The sequence below is a fragment of the Mus caroli genome, chromosome 4 (genome assembly GCF_900094665.2).
Source record: "Mus caroli chromosome 4, CAROLI_EIJ_v1.1, whole genome shotgun sequence".
Classification (NCBI taxonomy): Eukaryota; Metazoa; Chordata; class Mammalia; order Rodentia; family Muridae; genus Mus; species Mus caroli.
The window spans coordinates 95,206,460-95,229,315 of record NC_034573.1 but is presented as its reverse complement, the minus strand read 5'-3'; the positions used below and the strand labels follow the sequence as shown (position 1 = coordinate 95,229,315).

The following is a 22,856-nucleotide window of genomic DNA, read 5'->3' as shown; positions in this document are numbered from 1 at the left end:
ACCTAAATTGGTGTTTAGAGAACTCTACTGAGTAAAAAGGAGGGAGATGCTTCCCACAAGCAGATCTGTAAAATAGAAGTTGTGTGTTAGCCACTAGCAAAGACATTGTCTGGGTGTTGTCCAAGCCTGTATTCCCTGACAGCCCTGCAGGGACAGGTTGATGATGCTTCCTGGGCCTGGGTAGGAAGGAGGAAGGAACAAGGGAGAGTGAGGTAACCTGGGGCTAACCCTCGAAGAAGACAGCACCTCTAGATGCTACTAGAGAGGCAACTCAGGGTCTCCTGAGGTACCCTCACGAAATATTCCTTTGTCGTTTTCCTGCTAGTGCTGTTAAAATTAACACAGTTTTAGTAGAAACTCATTTTATATTGTTCAATAACTAGTTATATACAAACCTGCACTAGAATTTGCTTCAAAATCCTTTTACTTTTTCTGTCTGTTTAGGTGTAGTGGCCACTACCTGGGATTTGTATGATTCTTACAACATTCCAGAAACTTTGCTAACTGCAAAACGATCTGGATATTCAAGTAAAGCAAGTTTGCCTGCTAAAGACCGGGACCCAAAAATACAAGGAAAGTATCCTGGGCAAAAGCCAGACTGCATCCCCAGTTTGCAGGATGTCCTCCCAGGGCTTCTCACGTTCCCATCCACTGAGCACAAGTATTGGACTCAGGCATTCAGCCTTCACGTTCACACTGTCCTGGATTCAGTTTTGTGTTTGTTTTTCTTTGGATGCCTGTCTGAAGTTGGTTGTTGTTTGAGATAGGGCCTGGAACCCAGTGGCCTTGAATTCACAGAGGGCCTCTCACTCAGACTGAGGGTTGGGATTAAAGGCATTTATCACCACATCCAGTCCCGTTTTCAAGTTTTTCTCTAGTGCATCTTTGCTTCCTCTCTCTATTTTTTTTAATTTTATTTTTATTAGATATTTTCTTTATTTACATTTTAAATGTTATCCCCTTTCCCAGTTTCCCTCCCTCCCAGAAACACCCTATCACATCCTCCCTCCCCCTGCTTCTATGAGGGATGCTCCTCCACCCACCCACCCACTCCCACCTCTCTGCCCTCAATTCACCTACACTGGGGCATCTATCAAGCCTTCATAAGACCAAGGACCTCTCCTCCCATTGATGTATGACAAGGCCATCCTCTGCTACATATGCAGCTGGAGTCATGTGTACTCCTTTGTTGATGGCTTAGTCCCCGGGAGTTCTGGGGGGTCTGGTTGGTTGATATTGTTGTTCTTCCTATGGAGATGCAAACCCCTTCAACTCCTTCAGTCCTTTCTCTAACTCTTCTACTGTGGACCCCATGCTCAGTCCAATGGTTGACCGCAAACATCTGCTTCTGTATTTGTAAGGCTCTGCCAGAGTCTCTCAGGAGACAGCCATATCAGGCTCCTTTCAGCATGCACTTCTTACCACCCACAATGGTGTCTGGATTTGGTAACTGTATATGGGGTGAATCCCCAGGTGGGACAGTCTCTGGACGGCCTTTCCTTCAGTCTCAGTTCAACACTTTATCTCCATATTTGCTCCTGTGAGTATTTTGTTCTCCTTCTAAGAAGGACTGAAGTACCACACTTTGGCCTTCCTTCTTATTAAGCTTCATGTGGTCTGTGATTGTATCCTGGTTATTTAGAGCTTTTGGGCTAATATCCATTTATCAGTGAGTGCATACCATGTGTGTTCTGTTTCGATTGGATTACCTCACTCAGGATGGTATTTTCTAGTTCTATCCATTTGGCTAAGAATTTCATAAATTCATCATTTTTAATAGCTGAGTAGTACTCCACTGTGTAAATGTACCACATTTTCTGTATCCATTCCTCTGTTGAAGGACATCTAGGTTGTTTCCAGCTTTTGACTATTATAAATATGGCTTCTATGAATGTAGTGGAGCATGTGTGTCCTTATTACATGTTAGAGAATCTTCTGGGTATATGCCCAGGAGTGGAATAACTGGATCCTCAGGAGGACTATGTCCAGTTTTCTAAGGAACCACCATACTGATTTCCAGAGTGGATGTACCAGCTTGCAATCCCACCAGTAATGGAGGAGTGTTCCTCTTTCTCCACATTCTTGCCAGCATCTGCTGTCACCTGAGGTTTTGATCTTAGCCATTCTGACTGGTGTGAGGTGGAATCTCAGGGTTGTTTTGATTTGCATTTCCCAAATTTCTAAGGTTTTTCTTTATGTGCTTCACGGCCATTCAGTTTCCTCAGTTGAGAATTCTCTGTTTAGCTCTGTTTCCCATTTTTTAATAGGGTTATTTGGTTCTCTGGAGTCTAACATCTTGAGTTCTTTATATATATTAGACAGTAGCCCTCTATAGGATGTAGGATTCATAAAGATCTTTTCCCAATCTGTTGGTTGCCGTTTTGTCTCATTGACACTGTCCTTTGCCTTACAGAAACTTTGCAATTTTATGAGGTCCCACTTGTCAATTCTTGATCTTAACAGCATAAGCCACTGGTGTTCTGTTCAGGAATTTTCCCCCTGTGCCCATGTGTTTGAGGCTCTTCCCCACTTTCTCCTCTATAAGTTTCAGTGTATCTGGTTTTATGTGGAGGTCCTTGATCCTCTTGAACTTGAGCTTTGTGCAAGGAGATAAGAATGGGTTGGTTTGCATTTTTCTACATGCTGACCACCAGTTGAACCAGCACCATTTGTTGAAAATGGTGTCTTTTTTCCACTGGATGGTTTTAGCTCCTTTGTCAAAGATCAAGTGATCATAGGTATGTGGGTTCATTTCTGGGTCTTCAATTCTATTCCATTGATCTACCTGTCTGTCACTGTACCAGTACAATGCAGTTTTTAATCACAATTGCTCTGTAGGACAGCTTGAAGTCAGGCATGGTTATTCCCCTAGAAATTCTTTTATTGTTGAGAATAGTTTTTGCTATCCTAGGTTTTTAATTATTCCAAATGAATTTGCAGATTGCTCTTTCTAACTCTGTGAAGAATTGACTTGGAATTTTGATGGGGATTGCATTGAATCTGTAGATTGCTTTTGGCAAGATGGCCATTTTTTTTTTTTTACTATATTAATCCTACCAATCCATGATCATAGGAGATCATTCCATCTTCTGAGATCTTCGATTTTTTTCTTCAGAGACCTGAATTACTTGTCATACAGATCTTTCACTTCCTTGGTTAGAGTCACACCAAGGCATATGATATTGTTTGTGACTATTGTGAAGGGTATCATTTCCCTAATTTCTTTCTCAGCCTGTTTATCCTTTGAGTAGAGGAAGGCTACTGATTTTTTTTTTTTTTAGTTAATTTTATATCCAGCCACTTTGCTGAAGTTGTTTATCAACTTTAGGAATTCTTTGGTGGAATTTGGGGGGTCACTTAAGTATATGATCATATCATCTGTAAACAATACTTTGAGTTATTCCTTTCCAATTTATATCCCTTTGACCTCCTTTTGTTGTCTAGTTGCTCTAGCTAGAATTTCAAGTACTATGTTGAATAGAGAGTGAGAGAGTGGGAAGCCTTGTCTAGTCTTTGATTTTAGTGCGATTGCTTCAAGTTTCTCTCCATTTAGTTTGAAGTTGGCTACTGGTTTGCTGTATATTGCTTTTACTATGCTTTTACATATCTTAGGTATGGGCTTTGAATTCCTGATCTTTCCAAGACTTTTAACATGAAGGGATGCTGAATTTTGTCAAGTACTTTTTCAGCATCTAATGAAATGATCATTTTTTTCCTTTGAGATTGTTTATGTAGTGGGTTATGTTGATGGATTTCTGTATATTGAACCATCATCTCTGCATCCCTGAGATGAAGCCTACTTGATCGTTGTGAATGATCATTTTGATGTGTTCTTGGATTCGGTTGGCAAGAATTTTAATGAGTATTTTTGCATCAATATTCATAAGGGATATTTGGAGATAAGGGAGATTGGTCTGAAGTTCTCTTTTCTTTGTTTGGTCTTTGTGTGGTTTAGGTATAAGCGTAACTGTGATTTCATAGAATGAATTGAGTAGTGTACCTTCTGTTTCTATTTTGTGGAATAGTTTCAAGAGCATTGGTATTAGGTCTTCTTTAAAGGTCTGATAGAATTCTCCACTAAACTCATTTGGTCCTGGGCTTTTTTTGGTTGGGAGACTATTAATGACTGCTTCTGTTTCTTTAGGGCTTATGGGACTGTTTAGATGGTTTATCTGATCCTGTTTTAACTTTGGCACCTTGTATGTGTCTAGAAAATTGTCCATTTCATCCAGATTTTCCAACTTAGTTGAGTATAAACTTTTGTAGTAGGATCTGATGATTTTTTTAATTTCCATCATTTCTGTTGTTATGTCTCCCTTTTCATTTCTGATTTTATTAATTTGGATACTGTCTCTGTGCCCTCTGGCTACTCTGGCTAAGGGTTTATCTATCTTGTTGGTTTTCTCAAAGAACCAGCACCTGGCTTTGTTGAATCTCTATAGTTCTTTTTGTTTCCACTTGGTTGATTTCAGCTGTGAGTTTGATTATTTCCTGCTGTCTATTTCTCTTGGGTCTATTTGCTTCTTTTTGTTCTAGAGCTTTCAGGTGTGCTGTTAAGCTGCTAGTGTATGCTCTCTCCAATTTTCTTCTGGAGGCACTCAGAGCTATGAGTTTTCCTCTTACCACTGCTTTCATTGTGTCCCATAAGTTTTGGTATGATGTGTCTTCATTTTCATTAAATTCTAAAAAGTCTTTAATTTTTCTTTATTTCTTCCTTGGCCAAGTTATCATTGAGTAAAGTGTTGTTCAGTTTCCATGTGTATGTGTGTTTTCCATTGTTTTTGTTGGAATTTAAGACCAGCCTTAATCTATGGCAATTTGATAGGGTGCATGGGATTATTTCAATGTTCTTGTATCTGTTGAGGCCTGTTTTGTGGCCAATTATATGGTCAATTTTGGAGAAGGTACCATGAGGTGCTGAGAAGAAAGTATATTCTTTTGCTTTAGGATGAAATGTTCTATAAATATCTATTAGATTTATTTGGTTCATAACTTCTGTTAGTTTCACTGTGTCTCTGTTTAGTTTCTGTTTCCATGATCTATCCATTGCTGAGAATGGGGTGTTCAAGTCTATTATTGTGTGAGTGCGAGGTATGCTTTGAATGTTAGTAAAGTTTCTTTTATGAATGTGGGTGCCCTTGCACTTGGAACATAGATGTTCTGAATTGAAACTTCCTCTTGGTAGGTTTTTCCTTTGACCAGTATGAAGTGTCCTTCCTTATCCTTTTTGATAACTTTTGGTTGAAAGTTGTTTTATTTGATATTAAAATGGCTACTCCAGTTTGTCTCTTGGGACCATTTGCTTGGAAAATTGTATTCCAACCTTTTACTCTGAGGTAGTGTCTGTCTTTGTCACTGTCTCTCTAATTTTTTTCATGTATATGCATGTGTGCAGGTTTATGTATTGTGTGAGTGTGAAAGTTTATGTATGTGTGCACTACACGGGTAAAAATGGATGCCAGAGGACAAACTTGGGTGTGGCTCTTCACCTTCTACCCCAATTGAGATAGTCTTGTTGTTTGCTGCCGACTGCTTTGGTTGGGTGCTTCTAAATTTGCATATTTAGAACATTTAATCTTCCATTATTTGTTTTCTGTTTTTATTTCATTTTTCTGTTTTTTTTTTTTTTTTTTTTACTGCCTTCTTGTAAGTTAATCCTTTTTTAGTCACCTTTTTACTTAGGCATGTGTGTGCTTGTTCTTTAGTTGATATTTGTGTATCTGTTCAATTAGTGACTTATCTGTGACATGCTTTATGCACATATAACTTACCAAAGTCCACTGATGTCAACATGTTACTAGGTCACGTAAAGCCTACCTCTCTGTCTTTCATGTTGGCAGGTGCTTTGGGGTTTTTTTGTTTATATATATATATATATATATATATATATATATGTATGTATTTGTATTTTCCTTATTTACATTTCCAATGCTATCCNAAAAGTCCCCCATACCCTCCNCCCCACTCCCCTACCCACCCACTCCCACTTTTTGGCCCTGGCGTTCCCCTGTACTGGGGCATATAAAGTTTGCAAGTCCAATGGGCCTCTCTTTCCATTGACGGAGCTTTGGGGTTTTTAAGGCAAGGTTTTGTTATGTACCATGGCTTGCCTTGAGCGTGTGAGGTGTACGAGGCAGGCCTGGAACTTGCTGCTGTCTTCCTGCCTTTGCCTCCTGAGCCTGGGGAATATAGGCATGAGCGACTGTGCCCAGGGCTCCATCCCTTCTTATGATTGCCTTGTGTACTTCTAGATATCAAGGTCATTTAGGCGTTTAGAACTGCATAAGACAGTGTAACTCTTCAATTATAAATATCAGAAGAAATAAAGTATGCTTGCTTTACGCACTTTTATTTGTCTCTCTGTGTATTGTGTGTGCTCAGATGTGCATGTAAATGCTCCTATATACATGTAGAAGTCAAAGGGCAACCGAAGTGCTCAGTCTTTAGTTGCTCTACATTTTTTTTTTGAGGATTTTTTTTTAAAAAAATGATTTTGAATTCAACAGTTTGACTAGACTGGCTTGCCAGTAAGCCTCAGGGACACATTCATTCTGAATTAGGTGTTAATTACTAGCTGCTGCTGCTGCTGCTGCTGCTGCTGCTCCAGCTGCTCCTGCTGCTCCAGCTGCTCCTGCTGCATTGCTGCTTCCTTTAGGCAAGGTCTCACCATGTAACCCTGGCTAACCTAGAACTCACTATGTTGACCAGGCTGGCGTCAGAGATCCTCCTGCCTCTGTGTCCCCAGTGTAGGGGACATGCACCATCAGGCTCTGCCTAGACCCAGGTTTTCCACCTTGAGCTCAAGTCCTCAAGCTTGCAACAAGCACTTTACTAACTGAGCCTCAGTTTCTCCTAATTTTAACTGGGTATTTTCAACACAGACTTCTGGGTGAACAGTTCTTTTCATCCAGAATTCATTCAAAGAACATATGAAAGTTCTCCAATCTCCTGTTTCTAATGAAAAGTGTGTCGACATTCAAATAATTTTCTTTTTATAAATATATTTCCCTCCTTTCACTGCTTTCTGTTTATCTTCCTGGATATGTGTCCATGTCTATGTTTATGTGTATGCTCATGTTGCATATGCCTATATATATACATACACATGTGTCTCCTGTTTTCAGTAGTATATCTATAGTTTTTGGTGAGTATATGCATATGCGTATACATATGTATATGTATACATTCATATGTGCCTCCTGGTTTCAGTAGTCTATCTATGGTAAGTCTTTAGAGCCTTCTTCTTCAAAGCTCATTCAGTTTCTTCAGTCTATGCTAAGTCCTATGCCTTTTCAACTATTGTTTTCAGGTGCCTTATCCCGTGACAATTTCTCCCCCCTTTGATATGCTGCTCACCTGAGCACGATAATCTCTCAGGTCCCTGAGACTCTCTTCATTATTTTTATTCAGAGTATATTCTCCTTGGTTTAAAAATTATTTTAGGCTGGGCGTGGTGGCATACACCTTTAATCCCAGCACTGGGGAGGCAGAGGCAGGCGGATTTCTAAGTTCGAGGCCAGCCTGGTCTACAAAGTGAGTTCCAGGACAGCCAGGGCTACACAGAGAAACCCTGTCTCGACNCCCCCCCCCCCCAGATTATTTTATTTTAAATTATTCATATGCATGGCAGTGAGGGCTATGCCGATGGATACGGTGCTGGAGGAGTGCAAAAGAGGATGTCTGATGCCCTCCAGATGGAGACACAGGCAGTTCTGAGCTGCCAGCCATGGGAGCTGGAATTGGCTTTGGTCTTCTGCAAACGAAGTGTGCACCTTTAGCCACTGAGCTCTCCTCTTGTTTTTAAGCTAACTTGTTGCTGTTTTGTTTTTATGATCCAGATGTGGTGGTACATGTCTTTAATTCCAGCACTCAGAGGCAAAGGCAGTCAGATCTCTATGAGTTCAAGGCTAGACTAGTCTAATATAATAAATTTGAGGACAGCCAGGACTACATAGAGATACCCTGTCTCAAATATAAAAACAAACAAACAAAAAACCAGGTTTTTTATTTTTCTTTCCTGGGGTCACTGAAACTTCTTCTTTTTCCTTTCTATTTTTTTCATTGAACCCATTAATTGAAATTTTAAGTTCTGAGTATTTCACTCCTGTAAGTTTCTTGTTTCATTGAAATGTTCTATTCCTTTGATGATGCTTTTAGTTGTTCCAAGGATATTCATAAACCCTGGCAAAGCATTTTTAATGACGACCTCTGTAAATTCTTTGTTAGTTAATAATAGTCTCTCATCTTGGTGTTCATGTCTACTGATTATCGTCTTTTCTATTTGAGATTTCCTTTGCTCTTGGTTCAGGGAGTGACTTTCAATTAAAATTTAGCTATAAGGCTTCCATTTTTCTAGGCTTCAATAGTGCATAAGTTTGGGAGTGGGAGTCACTATCTCCTGACTGCCAATCAGTGGTAGAAGAGATTTTGAGATAGGGGCTCACTTTACAGTCCAGGTATCCTAGTCTCACTTGTCTTCCTCCTGAGTGCTTGTATACTATGCTTGTGCCACCAGACCCAGCTGAAGACCAGGGCTTTTACCTCACTCTGTGGCACTTGAGGGACATGACTGCTGACCTCTGCTGGGAACCCCAGTTCCCTTCATCCTTTTGTGGCTAGCATGCATAAGATTACCCCGTTACCTACTCAACCACGTACAGCATCACTGACATCACAAAGTAGAGGTTGTTATCATTCCTGCTGGGCAGTGGTAAAACTCCTGATTTCTTACTGTCAACTCCAGTGGTCAGAAGGGAAACCCTGAATGCTCTTTGTCTGGGAAATCTCAGGCTCCACAGCTGTTGTGTTTATCTGGCATTCTCATGTGTGGCAGGGGTGAAAATTCAGGTCCTAAGATCTCTGAAACTACACATGATGTCAAGGCCTCTTGGTGAGTGTGGAAGCCTGGCTGTCACCTAGCCTTGTGCTTACCCCCAGTTCTTCTGCAGAACTGCTGCAGTTGGTTGGCTATCCTCTAACAGCTTTGTTAAAGCTGCTTCTTGACCCTCTAAACAAGATGAGCAGGCCTCTTGTGGGCATTTCTTTGTGTTCAGTGTGTTGCCAAGTTGCTATCTTTGTATGCAGCATCTTGAATATACAAGTCACCACTGTGCTATCCCTTGAGTTCCCAAGATCCTACATAAACCACATTTCTCCTCCTCTTTTAAGAGCTCTGTTTGCTTTCTGTATAACTCTCTCTCTCTCTCTCTCTCTCTCTCTCTCTCTCTCTGAGACTGATCTTATTCAAATCTTCACAATAGAGATATAAAGACAGAGATACTAGCTATTAGATTGGCTTACAGGATATGGTCCAAGAGGTCCATCAACAGCTGTCACACAATGGAGAAACTAAGACTGCATTAGTTGTTTCATCTACAATGGCTCAATAGTCCTAATCTTGCGCAGGCTCCATGGAAGATTCCTGGTGATCTTTAGTTTGTATTGGACCCATGAAGAAGTTCTATAGATGTTTCTAATCTTGAAGCAATGTTTTAGCAATCGGGTAGATGAACATCCCAGCAAGAATGAGGGGATGCAAACAAACAAAAAAAGCAAAGTTTTCTTCTTTTATGTCCTTTTATCTGGGCTGCTACCAAAAGTTCCACCTACATTTAGGGTGGGTCGTCCTGCTTCATATAATCTGACTGAGAAACGCTCTCACAGGAATGCCTAGCAGTTTGTTTTAGTTGATTCCACATTCAGTCCATTTGATAAGCAGAATTAGACATTGCTGTTTCCCAAGTCGAAACACATTCTTCCAAATCTGTGAATATATTACCTTGCAATGGAGGAAAGAGCTTTTTATCAGACATGGTTACAGATTTGTCTTCAAATTGGAAGATTATCCCAGATAATATTGTTGCCCAATCTAAACAGTTCAATGACAGAAGTAATATCCTCTAATGAGCAGAACTTCAGGATAGTCAAATTGCATTATTTAAGCCATGGATTTTTTTTTTAATAGCAACCACAAAACTAATTAAGAATAAGTAGAGCACATACACATACATGTCAAATCAGACCTTTGAAGATTTTTATTTTATATCAATATAAGTAGAAAAGTGCAGAGAATTACTGCTGTGATTTAAATGTGCCTTCCCACCCCCAGTTCATTTGCTGGAAGTTGAATTCAGAAATGTTTATGATCACGGTACATACGAGTGAGCTGTGGGGAAGTTAGAGGAGTTAGAGGGCATCGTGAGGATAGGGCCCCATCTCAGATTTCTGCTTTCATAGGAGAGTTTGGCTAAGCTTTCATGCTTCACATTCCTGCCCATGTCATGCTTTCCGTCATGCAAGGGACAGCCAGAAGGCCCCCACCAGCTGGAGCTTCTTAACTTTGATCTTTCCAGGTTTTGGAACAGTAAGAAAAACATTTCTTGTCTTTATAAGTTACCTAGTAGTAGTGATTGTATTTCATTTTCTGGCCCTTGTACACAAATGTTCAAGGGCGTGAATGTGTGTTTTTGAGTGCCCATGTACGTGTGTGTGTATGTGTGCAGAAGTCCGATGATAATCTCTGGTATCATTCCTCTGCAGACACTGCCCACCTTGTCTTTTCAGGTAGAGTCTCTCATTAGGCCCTGGGGCTGAACCGCTAGTTTAGGCTGGCTAGCTAGTGGGTCCCTGCAATCTGGCCATCTCTGTCTCTCTAGTGTTTGGATTGCAGCTACTGCACCCAGCTTTCTACAGAGGACCTGGTCATTGAACGCAGGTCCGAATACTTGCAAGGCATGAACTTCACCATCTGGGATATCTTGCCAGTTCCCTAAATTGTGGTTTTCTGATAAGTTAACAGAAAATAGGCTAACGTGTGCATCACACATCAAGATTTTTACTGCTTCTCCTCAGAGGGAAAATGTATTTTTTGATAGATATGAGTTCCATAAGTTTTATGTTTGCGTTATGCCTTGTGCATAAACGATTTAATAAATGCTATTGAAGGTGTTGGAAATGAAAGACAAAAATTATAAAATATAATTTAAAAAATCTTTAAACTATATGAACCACCTACTGCCACTTGGCTCTTCTGTAATCGAGTCATATTTATATTTACAGACAGTGAAAGTAGTTCTCTAATGGACATAGAAAATGTAATTCTGGCTAAAGTTCAAGAGGATGAAGAAGACAACTCCGAGGCAATATTAAAGTCTGATAGGCTTCATCAAGACTTATTTTACATGGAAAGGGTTTTAATGGAAAATGTGTTTCAGCCGAAGCTTGCAGCCTACCGTCAACTCCCTGTTTATAAAGGTATTTTTTTTTAAAGTAACCATGCTTAGACAAGCTCAAATAATTTTTAAAAATTTAATTGTACTATTAAATACTTCTAAATGTAATTTCCATACTAGTCATCACCTATTAAAGCACACATTTAACCATTTACTAACCATGTGGGTAGCCCTAGAGTTCAGACGTAGGAATCCACAGAAGGGTTGTCCTTCCAATGCAAGACTTACAAAGCATCCATGTCCTCATTTTATCTTTGTTCCGACATCAAATTAGGCTCTCTCTCTCTCTCTCTCTCTTTTTTTATAGTGTTTCTTATGTTTGGTCCTCTTTTATACCGCCATTGAGTCTTTGGGTTCCAGCTGTTTGAGCCTACTCCCTAATATAAATGACAAGGGATAGTCAGCCCGTCCTCACTGCTACAAACCCTGTTATAAGTTCACAGAATATTTTGTTTTTGCTACTTACAGATCTGTTTTTAGTTTTCTGGCTTTCTAAGGCTGGAACCCAGGACTTATACACGTTCTCCCTCTGAGCTATACTTGCAGACCCTGAGTGGGTTTTTTGATTTGTTTGCTTTTGTTTTTTAAGAGATTAATTCAGCCTTTTCGGCACATGAATAAAGTGAAGGCTATAAAGATTATGTAGTGGGACACCGGAGTAGACGTTTAGTTCTTTCCACTCTCTTACCCGATCTTGCAGGTTTATCCAAACCCCTCACAGCCGTTGCTTACTCCAAACTCGCAGAGCCTTCCATTGCTTAGGGCAAGCTACACATCTCAGAGCTTATTGTTCCCAATACCTGCAGTCTGGGCAGAGATACATTGTATTGTTTCAAGGTGCTCTGGAATTCGTAAACTACTGAAATCTGTTTGGCAGTTCACGCCTTTCTTGGAATTATCTTTTCTTGTTGAAGCTCCAGTTTTCATGAACTCCCCTTGGTCCCCAAGTCGAAGTTAATATTCTTTGTGGTTACATAAAAAAATTAGGTTACAAAATAACATGTGTGGCAAAGGGTTAAAAACTCTTTGCCCAGAGAAAGCTAGGATGATATTTTAAAATGTTGTTCCTCATTCATTTTAGGTTGCTATTTTAAAATTTGTATCATGTATACTGTTCCATTATATATCTAAAGAGTTGTATTATTGCAATCTAAAGTATTATAAATAATGGTATTTACAAAGCTAAACTGTTAGTACATTACTTGTTTACTAATTAAAATAACAGAGCAAATATTTTAATGAGATAATATTTACAGAAAGTGGCACGTCTATATTTAAAGTATGTTTTTAACATATTTAGAAAATTAAGAAAGCTATATAAATAATACCCTGATCAACATAGAAAATATACCTGTGAATCATGAAGATTATCTTGTGCTGGTTGCATGTAAACATTACCCACTCCCTAGGCAGCTGTGGACTTTGTCTGTAACCACAAGTTAACTTTCCTAGTCGTGGTACATCATGTGAGTGCATTCGCACAATAAATATTTTTTTTTGAGTCAGTGAGATGATTCAGCAGGTTAAGGCACTTGCCCCCAATCATGATAACTTGAATTTGATTCCCAGAGACACACATGGTAGAGAAAACTCACTCTTGCAAGTCACCTGGCTTCTATACACATGTCCATACACAATATACATATACACATACACACACATACGCACATGCGCAAAATAAATGCAATAATAAAAAAACTTAAAATAAACTTGAGTTTAGATTCTTTCGCTCAGCATTCCTGGCGTTGAACTTCAGCTGGATTGGTGTATGTAAATGGTTCATTTCCTTCCAGCGAAGCTCTCTAGTGTGCGCACGTGCCTTTGGCTGCTCAGCAGGTGACACATCTGCATTGCATTCAGCTTGAGGTTTCTGATTGAGTCTTTTGGCAGATGTGTTTCAGCTTCTTTTGTGAACATGGCTAGTACTAGGCATTTGGTAGATGTGTGTTCAATGTTAGGAACTATGAAGTATTTTCCCAAAGAGTTATACTGTCTTACATTCCCATAAACAGTATGTGAGTTTCCCAGTTACTCCAAATGTTAATTCCTGACACTGGCAATACTTTTTTAAAATGTTGTATTAGAATGTATTATGCACAACATCTTTTTATTATATTTTATAAATGTATATTTTTAAAATCATATTTGCCTCCACTACTCTCTCTTGTCCCACACGATTGATCACATTCCTTTTCCCAAATAGCAGTTGTCTGTTATAAGGAGGAAGGAATCATGAGGTCCCCATCCTTCATGAAGATCTATAAACAAATAATAGTTTCTAGGGAGATAGAGACATTATCTTCATTTATATAGCTAATGGTAAGCTGACCATACTCCTGTAAACAATCCCTTGCCCATGTAAATAACTTTAATTAAACTCATTGGTATACACACACATGCGCGCACACGCGCGCGCACACACACACATACAGAGAGAGAAACAGAGACAGAGAGAGAAACAGAGAGAGAGAGACAGAGACCCAGAGATAGTCATAGAGGGAGAGATGGTAATGCTTTTAATATTATTCTGATGATTAGTAACACTAAATACTTGTTCATGTGGTTCATTTTGGCATTTGTGTAGTTTTCACTTAGTGTTTAACTATGTCTTTTGCATAAATTAAAATTTAGTTCTCTCTGTATATCTATATCTATCTATCTCTATCTCTATCTCTATCTCTATCTCTATCTCTATCTCTATCTCTATCTCTATGCATGCTGTGACGTACTGTGTGCTTCCTGGCTTGGGGGCAAGTGCCTTTACCCTCTGAGCCATCATCTTACTGTTCCTGATGGTGTTATGTGTTTATTACTTGGTAGATACAAGAGAACAGTTTTAAGGAGGAATACAGTGTTTGAATTGAGTAAAAGGAAGGTAGTGTGGGGTTGTAACTACTGAGTACCAATGATGTCAAGGGAACAAAGAGAGGACATAGGAAAGGCACTGGTACGGAAAGAGGTCAAGGCATGTTAGGAACCATGGAACCCAGAACATTCAGTATATTATTGACGGAGCAGGACAAAGTTGAAGAATTCAGACTTTACAACTCAATATCAACTACAGTAGTCAAGATAGTGTGGTGCTGGTAGAAGATCAATGAATAGATGAATTAGCAACTTAGACATCTCAGAAACAGACTGAGCTAATAGTCCACTGGTTTTTGGAAAAGGCAATAACAACAGAATACAAAAAGACAGTCTTCTTAGAAAATGAAGCTACAACATACCAAAAAGTACATCTAGCCACAGACCTTAGATCCATAAAAAATAACTGAAATAGATTATGGACTGCAATATAAAATGCAAAATTCCTAGGAAATAACAGGTAAAACAATAACCTTAGGTGTTAAATGCTATTTAAAGTAAAACTCTCTAAACACAATGTATCAACAAATAATGGATGAGCTAGACTTCTTTAGCAAAGACACCACAGAAAGAATAAAAAGTCAAATCACTGGAGAAAATATTCATAGAAGACATATCTGATAAATGATTGCTATCTAAAAATGTACAAAGTTGTCTTTGGACTTAACAATAAGAAAACAATTTTCGGAGCATCATGTCCTGTGCCTATAATCCCAGCACTCACAAGGTATAGGCAAGAGGGTCAGAAGTTCGATACTAGGCTGGTCTACATAAGACCTAATCTAAAAATAACAGCAGGAAACTACCAACACCCCACATGCTGAAAAATGAGAAGAAGCCTGGCATGGTGCTCATCTGTCTGAGCACCCTGCAGGCTAAGGCAGGGACATCAGGAATTCAAAGTCTGGGGCTGGAGGTGGCTCAGCAGTTAAGAGCAATAGCTGCTTTTCCAAAGGGCCCAGGTTTGCACCGATTCCCAGAACCTATGTAGTATCTCAAAAGCATCTGAAACTCTAGTCTAGATCTGATTCTTTCTGGCTTCCAACAGCCCTGAGCACACATGTGGTACCCAAACATGCATGCAGACAAAACACCATAACCATAAAAATAAGATAAACAAAAACAAACCAAAAGGGGTTGAAAATTGCTTGGCCCATCACAGCAAAGTCGTGTGCAAGGCATCCTCAGAAAGGCAAAACTACGTAGACAGTGGGAAGAAGAATAATTGTCAGGGGTGAGGGCACATTGAGGGCTAAAGAGCCCCAGCACAGGCTTTCAGTGAGACTATTGTGAACAATACCGTAATGAGAAACCCATGTCAGTCACTTTTCTCAAAACCCACAGACTGTATTACCCAGGAGTAGATTCTCATGTCAATTGTGGGTGACAGAGACAACAAACCAAAGGCAACTGCACCCTCCTCAGAAGATGTAGATTAGCACTACCTTCAAGGGCTTTAAAATAAGCAGGCAGATCTCTCATTCAGCTCATGTATTTGGCTTATATACAAAGATAATGGATCTTAAAGCAAGAGCGCATTATTATAAGCCTTTCTTGGTAGTGATTTAAATTGCAGTGGCTCTTCTGGCTACAGCTTCATAGTATTAGTTACTTCTCTTGTTGCCATGACAAAACACCTGCCAAAAGGACTTACTGCAGAAAGGATTTAACTTTTGGCTACTGCTTAAGAAGATGCTGCCCGTCATGGCCAGAAGACAGAGCAGAGCTCACAGCAGCAGTAGCGCACGGCTGGGACTCCTTACATAGTTTTGCTTTGTTCATTTGATCTCAAGAGATGGTGCTGCCCACATTCAAGAAGATCCTAAGTTAAACATCCTTGGAAATGCTCACACAGACAGGCTCACAGCGGTCTCCTACATGATTTTTAATGTCCAGGCAAGGTGTTGATAAAGGTTAACCATTGTGATGATTATTCCTGTTTGTCAAGTTGACCACATCTGGAATTAACCCAAATTCAAGCAGCTGGATACACCTGGTTGGGGGGGGGATTTTTCTTGATTAAATTATTTGAAGTGAAAAAGTCTTCTGCTGGCCACTTATATGAGGGATATGGAAGAAGGAAGCTTTGCTATCTGCCTGCTTCCTCTCACTCTCATTGGCAAGTCTGTTTCTTCACTGGCATTAGAACCCACTTCTTTGGGATTCTGGCAAATACTGAAGACCAGCGGAGACATACAGCCTTGTGGACTAAACAACTACTGGATTCCTGGTAGACAACCATTGTTGGACAAGCTGGACCACAGCCTATAAACCACTCTAACAAATCCTCTACAGAACCCTGGCTAGCAACCATCTTCATAACGCAAGTGAATAAACACATTAATTATTGATAAGGCTCATATTTTTGTGCCCCACCCAATATCCATTGGACTTAACAAACAATCAAACTATAAACATTTATTTTCAGTGGTTCTACAGTCCCAAATTCACAATCTAGGGGCATTAACAAGGCATCACATTGGTCTAGTTCATAGATGTTGATTGCAACACTCTCAGTTAGATATGAACAATTGCTATGGTATTTTCGTATCGGAAGGTAAGAATTAAACGTGGAGGGAAAAAAAACCCAGAAGTCTCCTGCCCTAGTTAAAATTTAATTGTATGAGATAAATTGACATATTCTCTCTCTCTCTCTCTCTCTCTCTCTCTCTCTCTCTCTCTCTGTGTGTGTATGTGTGTGTATGGGTAGTGCATGCATATGAGCTTGTGATTACCTATGCCCACATACATGCATAAGGAGCTCAGAACAACAGGAGATCTGGCGTTGTTCTCTTCCTTGAGACTGAGCCAGAAGTCCCTCGGGTTTTTTTTGCTAGGCTAGCTGGCCATTGAGGTTTTAGGATGTGTGCATTTCTGCCCTACAATAGGGGTTCTGAGCATGTGCAACCATATTCAGCTGTGTGTATGTGTGTGTGTGTGTGTTCTGGAGATTCGAATTTAGGTCCTTATGCTTATTGAACAAGAACTCTTATCCATTCCCCAGCCATCTCCCCAGCTTTGAGATGTATACTTTCTAAGGTAAAGTTGTTGATCCCCATCCTAACAAACAACAAAAAAAGGGCACAAAGTTTGTTTTGTAATCTCAAAATACAGCATGTGACGGTACCACTCTGGCCCAGTCACTGAGTGATCAGAAAGTGTGTGTGCAGAAAGTTTCAGTAGGCCGGGGTCACCACTCAGGTACCCTGTCACTTTGGCCGTGTATTCCGGTAGATCTAGTGGTATGTAATGTCACTAAGTGTCAGGGATAGAGATGCTCTTTGGCAGGCTCTGCCCTGTAGGCGCAGAGAGTAATGACATCTCTGACTTAACTTAAGAACACGAACCTGGAGAGCCTGAAGAAACTTTGCAAGTGGAAAATCTTAAGGTAGCAGAGGACGAGCCGAAGAAGGAGGATGAAGAAGATTTGGAAATGGAACTAGAGATAGAGATAGCTACGGAACAGTCGACAATACCGGCTAATTTGGAACGGCTCTGGTCTTTCTCCTGTGACTTAACTAAAGGCCTCAATGTGAGCAGCCTTTCCTGGAATAAAGCAAACCCAGTAAGTCACCAAATGCTGTAACAGCCCAATTCTAGCGCTTAAGCTGCAATTCTTCTGTAAATTTTTATTTATTTCATATGTATGTGTATAGTGTGTGTCTGTGTGCGCGCATGCATCCAGAGGAAAACTGTCATGACTCAGTTCTCTACTTTCAACTCACTGAGGCAGGGGTTCTCATTTCTGCTGCCCTGTGTTCTCCGGGCTAGCTAGCCAGAATTTCACATTATTCTCCCGTCTCCACCTCTAGAATTACCAATGTGAACTGTTAAACCTGGCTTTTTGTGAGTTCCAGACATTGAACTCAAGATCATTGGGTGTGTGCAGCAAATGCTTTTACTCAATGAACCACCTTGCTGGTTCTTACTGGCAAATTCTAAAATGGAGGGGTTTTGCTTGGTCTGTGTGTGTGTGTGTGTGTGTGTTTATTCAGACTTGGGCAAAAGAGTTTTGCCTGGCTATATAACCCCTAGTTAAAAAATATCTCTGAACAAAATTTATATTTGAAAAAGGAGAAAATACAAATAGTTGCATATTTCTCCTTACATATAAATATATTAACATCTTTATTTTAAGAGTGTGCTGGCCACATTGGTATCCACTAAATCCATGTCAGATGATGTGATCTATACTAGAAAATGGTGTGTGGTCGGCTTATTTATCTGAAAGTCATATCCCTAAATTCTTCTCCTCCAAGCTGTCATAGCTGGAAGGGTATACTTAATCCAGTGATCATGCCAATATGTAAACCACGTGTGAGCTTCCTTAGGAATAATGCTATTGATATCATTAGATGCATAGGCAGCACTTCATACATACCAGGTACCACTTAAAGAATTTTCTTCTGATTTTAATTTTATCCTTTTAAATGATGTGTATGTGTGTTTGTGAATATGCATATGTGAGTGCAATGTCCTAGGAAGACAAAGGCTACTGATCCACTGGAGCTGGAGTGAGAGGTGTTTGTGAGCACAGTGTGGGTCCTGGGAAATTGATCTCAGATCCTCTGGAAGAGCAGAACATGGTCTTAGTTGCCGATCTACCTCTCTAGCCTCGTGCTGAGTCAGACAATCCACGTGGTTGAGGCACCAAGATAATAAGTAATTTCTCCAACCTCACCCAAACAGGAAATGGAGCTGCCAGAATTCAGGTGCAGACATCTGGCCAGAGAAGCCCCGAAGTCATCGTGAGGCAGATAAACTAGGGCAGTGGTTTTCAATCTGTGGGTTGTGCCCCTCCCTCCAAGTGATCATCAGAAAACGCAGATATTTACATTATGATTCATAAAAGTAGCAAACTTATAGTTATGAAGTAGCAATGAAAGTAATTTTATGGCCCAGGGTCACCACGACATGAAGAACTGTATTAAAGGGTCAAAACATTAGGAAGGTTAAGAACCGCTGAGCTGGAGGCTGGTTTATTTGTTGTTAAAGGAGAATATGTATACAGTAACAAAGCTGGTGGTCTCCTGGGTTTTACAAAATACTTCCAAAGGTATTTCCCAACTAGAAATTCCAAATAGCATCTCAGGAGTAACTGCATCTTTGAAATAGATATTTAGTGTACTTTAAGCTCAGAACCTTCTGTATACTGAGTGAGCACTCCACCTCTGAGCTGCAGCCCCAGCTCCAGACCTTGCCCTCTGTCTTAGCAGTATTTTTAAATAGTCTGTTAGTAAGCATCTGCATGCATTTGCTACAGTTTCCTGTCATCCTCTGAAGTGTCTTGTTTTGTGTTTTAGGACCTTTTGGCTGTTGGCTATGGAAACTTTGGATTTAGAGAACAAAAAAAAGGAATGGCCTGCTGCTGGTCAATAAAGAACCCCATGGTAACCCAAAGAGGAACAAGCATCCTTTTATTTAGTTAAATGTGGACACGGTGTTTGTACACTGTGTATTTGTGTATAATAATTTAGCAAAGTCCAGGGACTGGAGAGATGGCTCAGTGGTTAAGAGCACTGACTGCTCTCCCAGAGGTCCTGAGTTCAATTCCCAGCAACCACGTGGTGGCTCATAACCATCTGTAATGAGATCTGATGCCCTCTTCTGGTGTGTCTGAAGAGACCAACAGTGTACTCACATACATAAAATAAATAAATCTTTAAAAATTAATAATAATAATTCAGCAAAGTCCAGACCATTTTATCAGTCAAAACTTTTCACTTTCTTTCATATGTGTGTTCATATGTGTAAGTGCACATATGCAGGTGCAAATGTGTGTGTGTGTGTATGTATGTGTGTGTGTGTGTGTGTGTGTGTGTGTGTAGGTCAGAGCACACAGGCCTAGATGTTGCTATCTTGGAGTCAAAGCTTTTTTTTGGGGGGGGGGAGTTGTTTTGTTTTGTTTGGTTTGGTTTGGTTTTTCGAGACAGGGTTTCTCTATATAGCCCTGGCTGTCCTGGAACTCACTTTGTAGACGAGGCTGGCCTCGAACTCAGAAATCCACCTGCCTCTGCCTCCCGAGTGCTGCGATTAAAGGTGTGCACCATCATGCCTGGCTAAAAGCTTGGTTTTTTGGGGTCAGGGTCTCTCACTGGTTTGGAGCTATTCAGTTGTTGGCTTGGAGCTTATTAAGTAAATGGGTCAGGCTGTCCAGCTAGCCCAAGATCCCCTTGTCTCTGCCTACCAATTAAAAACACACACCATCAGCAACCCATGTTTGTCCATAGCTTCTGGGAATTGAATTCAGGTCTTCAGACTTGAAAAGGCAAGGACTTTACCAACAGAACCATCTCCCTTGTCCTCATTTTTTTCTTTTGTTTAAATTCATAATAATAACAATTTGTTCTTATTTAACATAGGGTAAAGGGAAATCATTTATGACTTCACACAATATATTCCAACTATCTTTTATTTCCTGTGTTACTACAGCTAAGTATAAAAGTATTGAAGACCCTTTGGAAACAGCACATGCCATCCAGGGGCTTAGTAATAGGAACAGATCACTCCATTCAACTACTGAAAAAGAGTTAGTAATCTAAGAAAGAATCTGATTTTTCTCAGAAAGAAATATTAAAATCTCAGAATCAAGCTAGTGGGTAACCCTGTTTATCAATTTAGATATCTAGATACCTAGATTTCTAGTGTAATCATGCTATAAATTTTATAACGAGAAAGAATAAGAATGATAATACTTTAAAAAAAAACTAAATAGCCCTGCTCTTATTTAAATATATAGTTGCTGTATGGCTTTATATTAATTTAAACTTGGAAGTAAAATGTGAAGTCAAAAACATGGAAGGTAAAGAGCGTACATAGTGGCTACAGCCATTGTGAGTAGCTATAGTCCCTTAGGACATGGAGTTAACATGTATAGGAACAAGATATAGTAAAGGCAGGAGAACTGCATCATCAGTCGCTTGTCTCCTTGTCCACAGAGTGATTGGGCAGAGGAAAGGATTTAGTCTTGGCATGATAGAGTTGTAAAAAGAAGTAGCTTAGAGAGTTTTGGAGGATTGTTTTCAATCTGCTCTGTAGAAATAATGACACAATCCAAGTTTCTAAAACAAATGCCAGAAGATAGAAAGGCATGATCTGTTTGTAGCTCCTTATGTGTCTATGTCAGGAGGAAAACACATACTGGTCACACTAATCCCTGCTAGAGGATGGCCCCAGTGTGACAACTGATGCAGAAGTCTATGATGTGTTTATAAAGCCAGTGAGGACCAAGGATTTATATTAAGTAAAGGAAGTGACTATTTGAAGATTTGTTTTCATGTGCCCTAGAAACTATGGATTGGAGTAACTGAAGGCAGATTAACTTCTTACATCCTCACCAGCACGCACAAGACAGTCTCAGCTGCCATCATAGTTTGCCCTACTGCAATCTGTAAATGCCTAAAATGTAATAGAGCATCTCCTCCCACAGTGGCCAGAGCGTATTTATCAGAGTTCATATGGAGTTACTTCTGTGGACTTTTCAAACAGCTCACCTAATCTGCTAGCAGTTGGCTACCACAATGGCACCGTTGCAATTTATAATGTGCAGAACAGCCACAACATTCCAGTTCTGGACAGTAGGTAAGAATCCACAAAGGAGATGAACAAACACAATGCATACTGTTTGTCCCACGAGGAGCATTTATCAGAGTAATGTTATTTAAGTGAATATTTGGTTGTTACTGAGAATGTAATACCATTGTTTTCAATATGTGTATAGTCCTTCTTCCTCCTCTTCTCTGCCTACCTTACCAACAAACTTATCTCGGCTTGGTGGTTCTTAGACTATTGCTTTGACATCACCTCCTCTAGGAAACTTCATTATCTTCTTTTGTATTTTGATGCTTACCATCCTGCACAGATTGTTGGTGAGTAGATCTTTCAGAGCTTCTGTGTGATGTCCTTGAGAGCAAGGGGGGGGGGCTTTGTTTCATATTCTTGTTGTGTCATAAAATATTTAGCATGTAAGAGCAGTACAGGAAGAGTTGAGAAAGAAAGAACAAGATGATGAGTAAGTCACATGGAGAACACAGGCAGGTAGAGAGAAAAGATAGTTAAAGAAGCTAGGTGGTTGGTTGTGTTTCAGACCAGACTTCAGTGTGGCTAAGAGGTGGTGGCACACACTTTTGCAGTAGTGACAGGATAAGCTTGGTTGAGACTGGGTATAGTTATTAAATCAGAGGTTCTTACTGTTGAAGTTATTTGCCTAGATTTGCCAGTGTGAGCCCCAGTGCTTGTTCTGGGAAAAGTTCCCATAATTTTTTGATTGAATATTCAAAGCTATCCTTTATTAAAAGTTCAAAACTATTGTACTAGAAAGATTATATAAAATAGTCAAAAGAGTGAGTAATAAGAATACAGCACTTAATTCATTAGATAGAAAAAGTTAGTAATCTGAGAGATTGAGACAAGCCAATGGGTAATCCTAAGAGTATAGAGATAACAATGACATATAGCATGGATTGTTTATTTGAATGACAATCTAAAGACTAATTTATTTGGACAATGGAGAGAAAGTTATAAAGATAAAATTACTCATTCAACATGTCTAAAGAGTGGGTACATAAAATGAAAAATATAGATTCTAAGGACCTAGTCACAAGGATTATTATTTTTTAGCACTCAATGAACCTGTGGAGCTAGTGACAGATAATGAAGGTCTAGCAAGATAATTACACTTAATGAAAACACATGTAAACACCTCTGTTGTAAACTTATTCAATTTATGATTTGAATTTGTTTGAGCTTTTTTTTTTTTTT

General features: G+C 39.7%; 1 protein-coding gene across 7 annotated transcripts in view; it reads left to right on the top strand.

The window, feature by feature from the left end:
* Wdr78 (WD repeat domain 78) overlaps positions 1-22,856 on the top strand; it is an 83,495-nt gene that overhangs the window by 36,363 nt on the left and 24,276 nt on the right. For 4 of the 7 annotated variants that reach the window (XR_003836401.1, XM_029475696.1, XM_021161645.2 and 1 more), the window contains 5 exons: positions 445-573; positions 11,059-11,253; positions 17,435-17,661; positions 19,400-19,486; positions 21,526-21,677. Coding sequence is in view for 6 of the 7 variants with exons in the window: in XM_029475696.1 (XP_029331556.1) it covers positions 445-573; positions 11,059-11,253; positions 17,435-17,661; positions 19,400-19,486; positions 21,526-21,677 (790 nt within the window). In the remaining variant the exon portion in view is untranslated. Of the gene's footprint in view, positions 1-444; positions 574-11,058; positions 11,254-17,434; positions 17,662-19,399; positions 19,487-21,525; positions 21,678-21,957; positions 21,965-22,856 lie in introns of all 7 variants that reach the window. The other 3 variants (XM_029475698.1, XM_029475697.1, XM_021161646.2) reach the window with 3 other exon arrangements.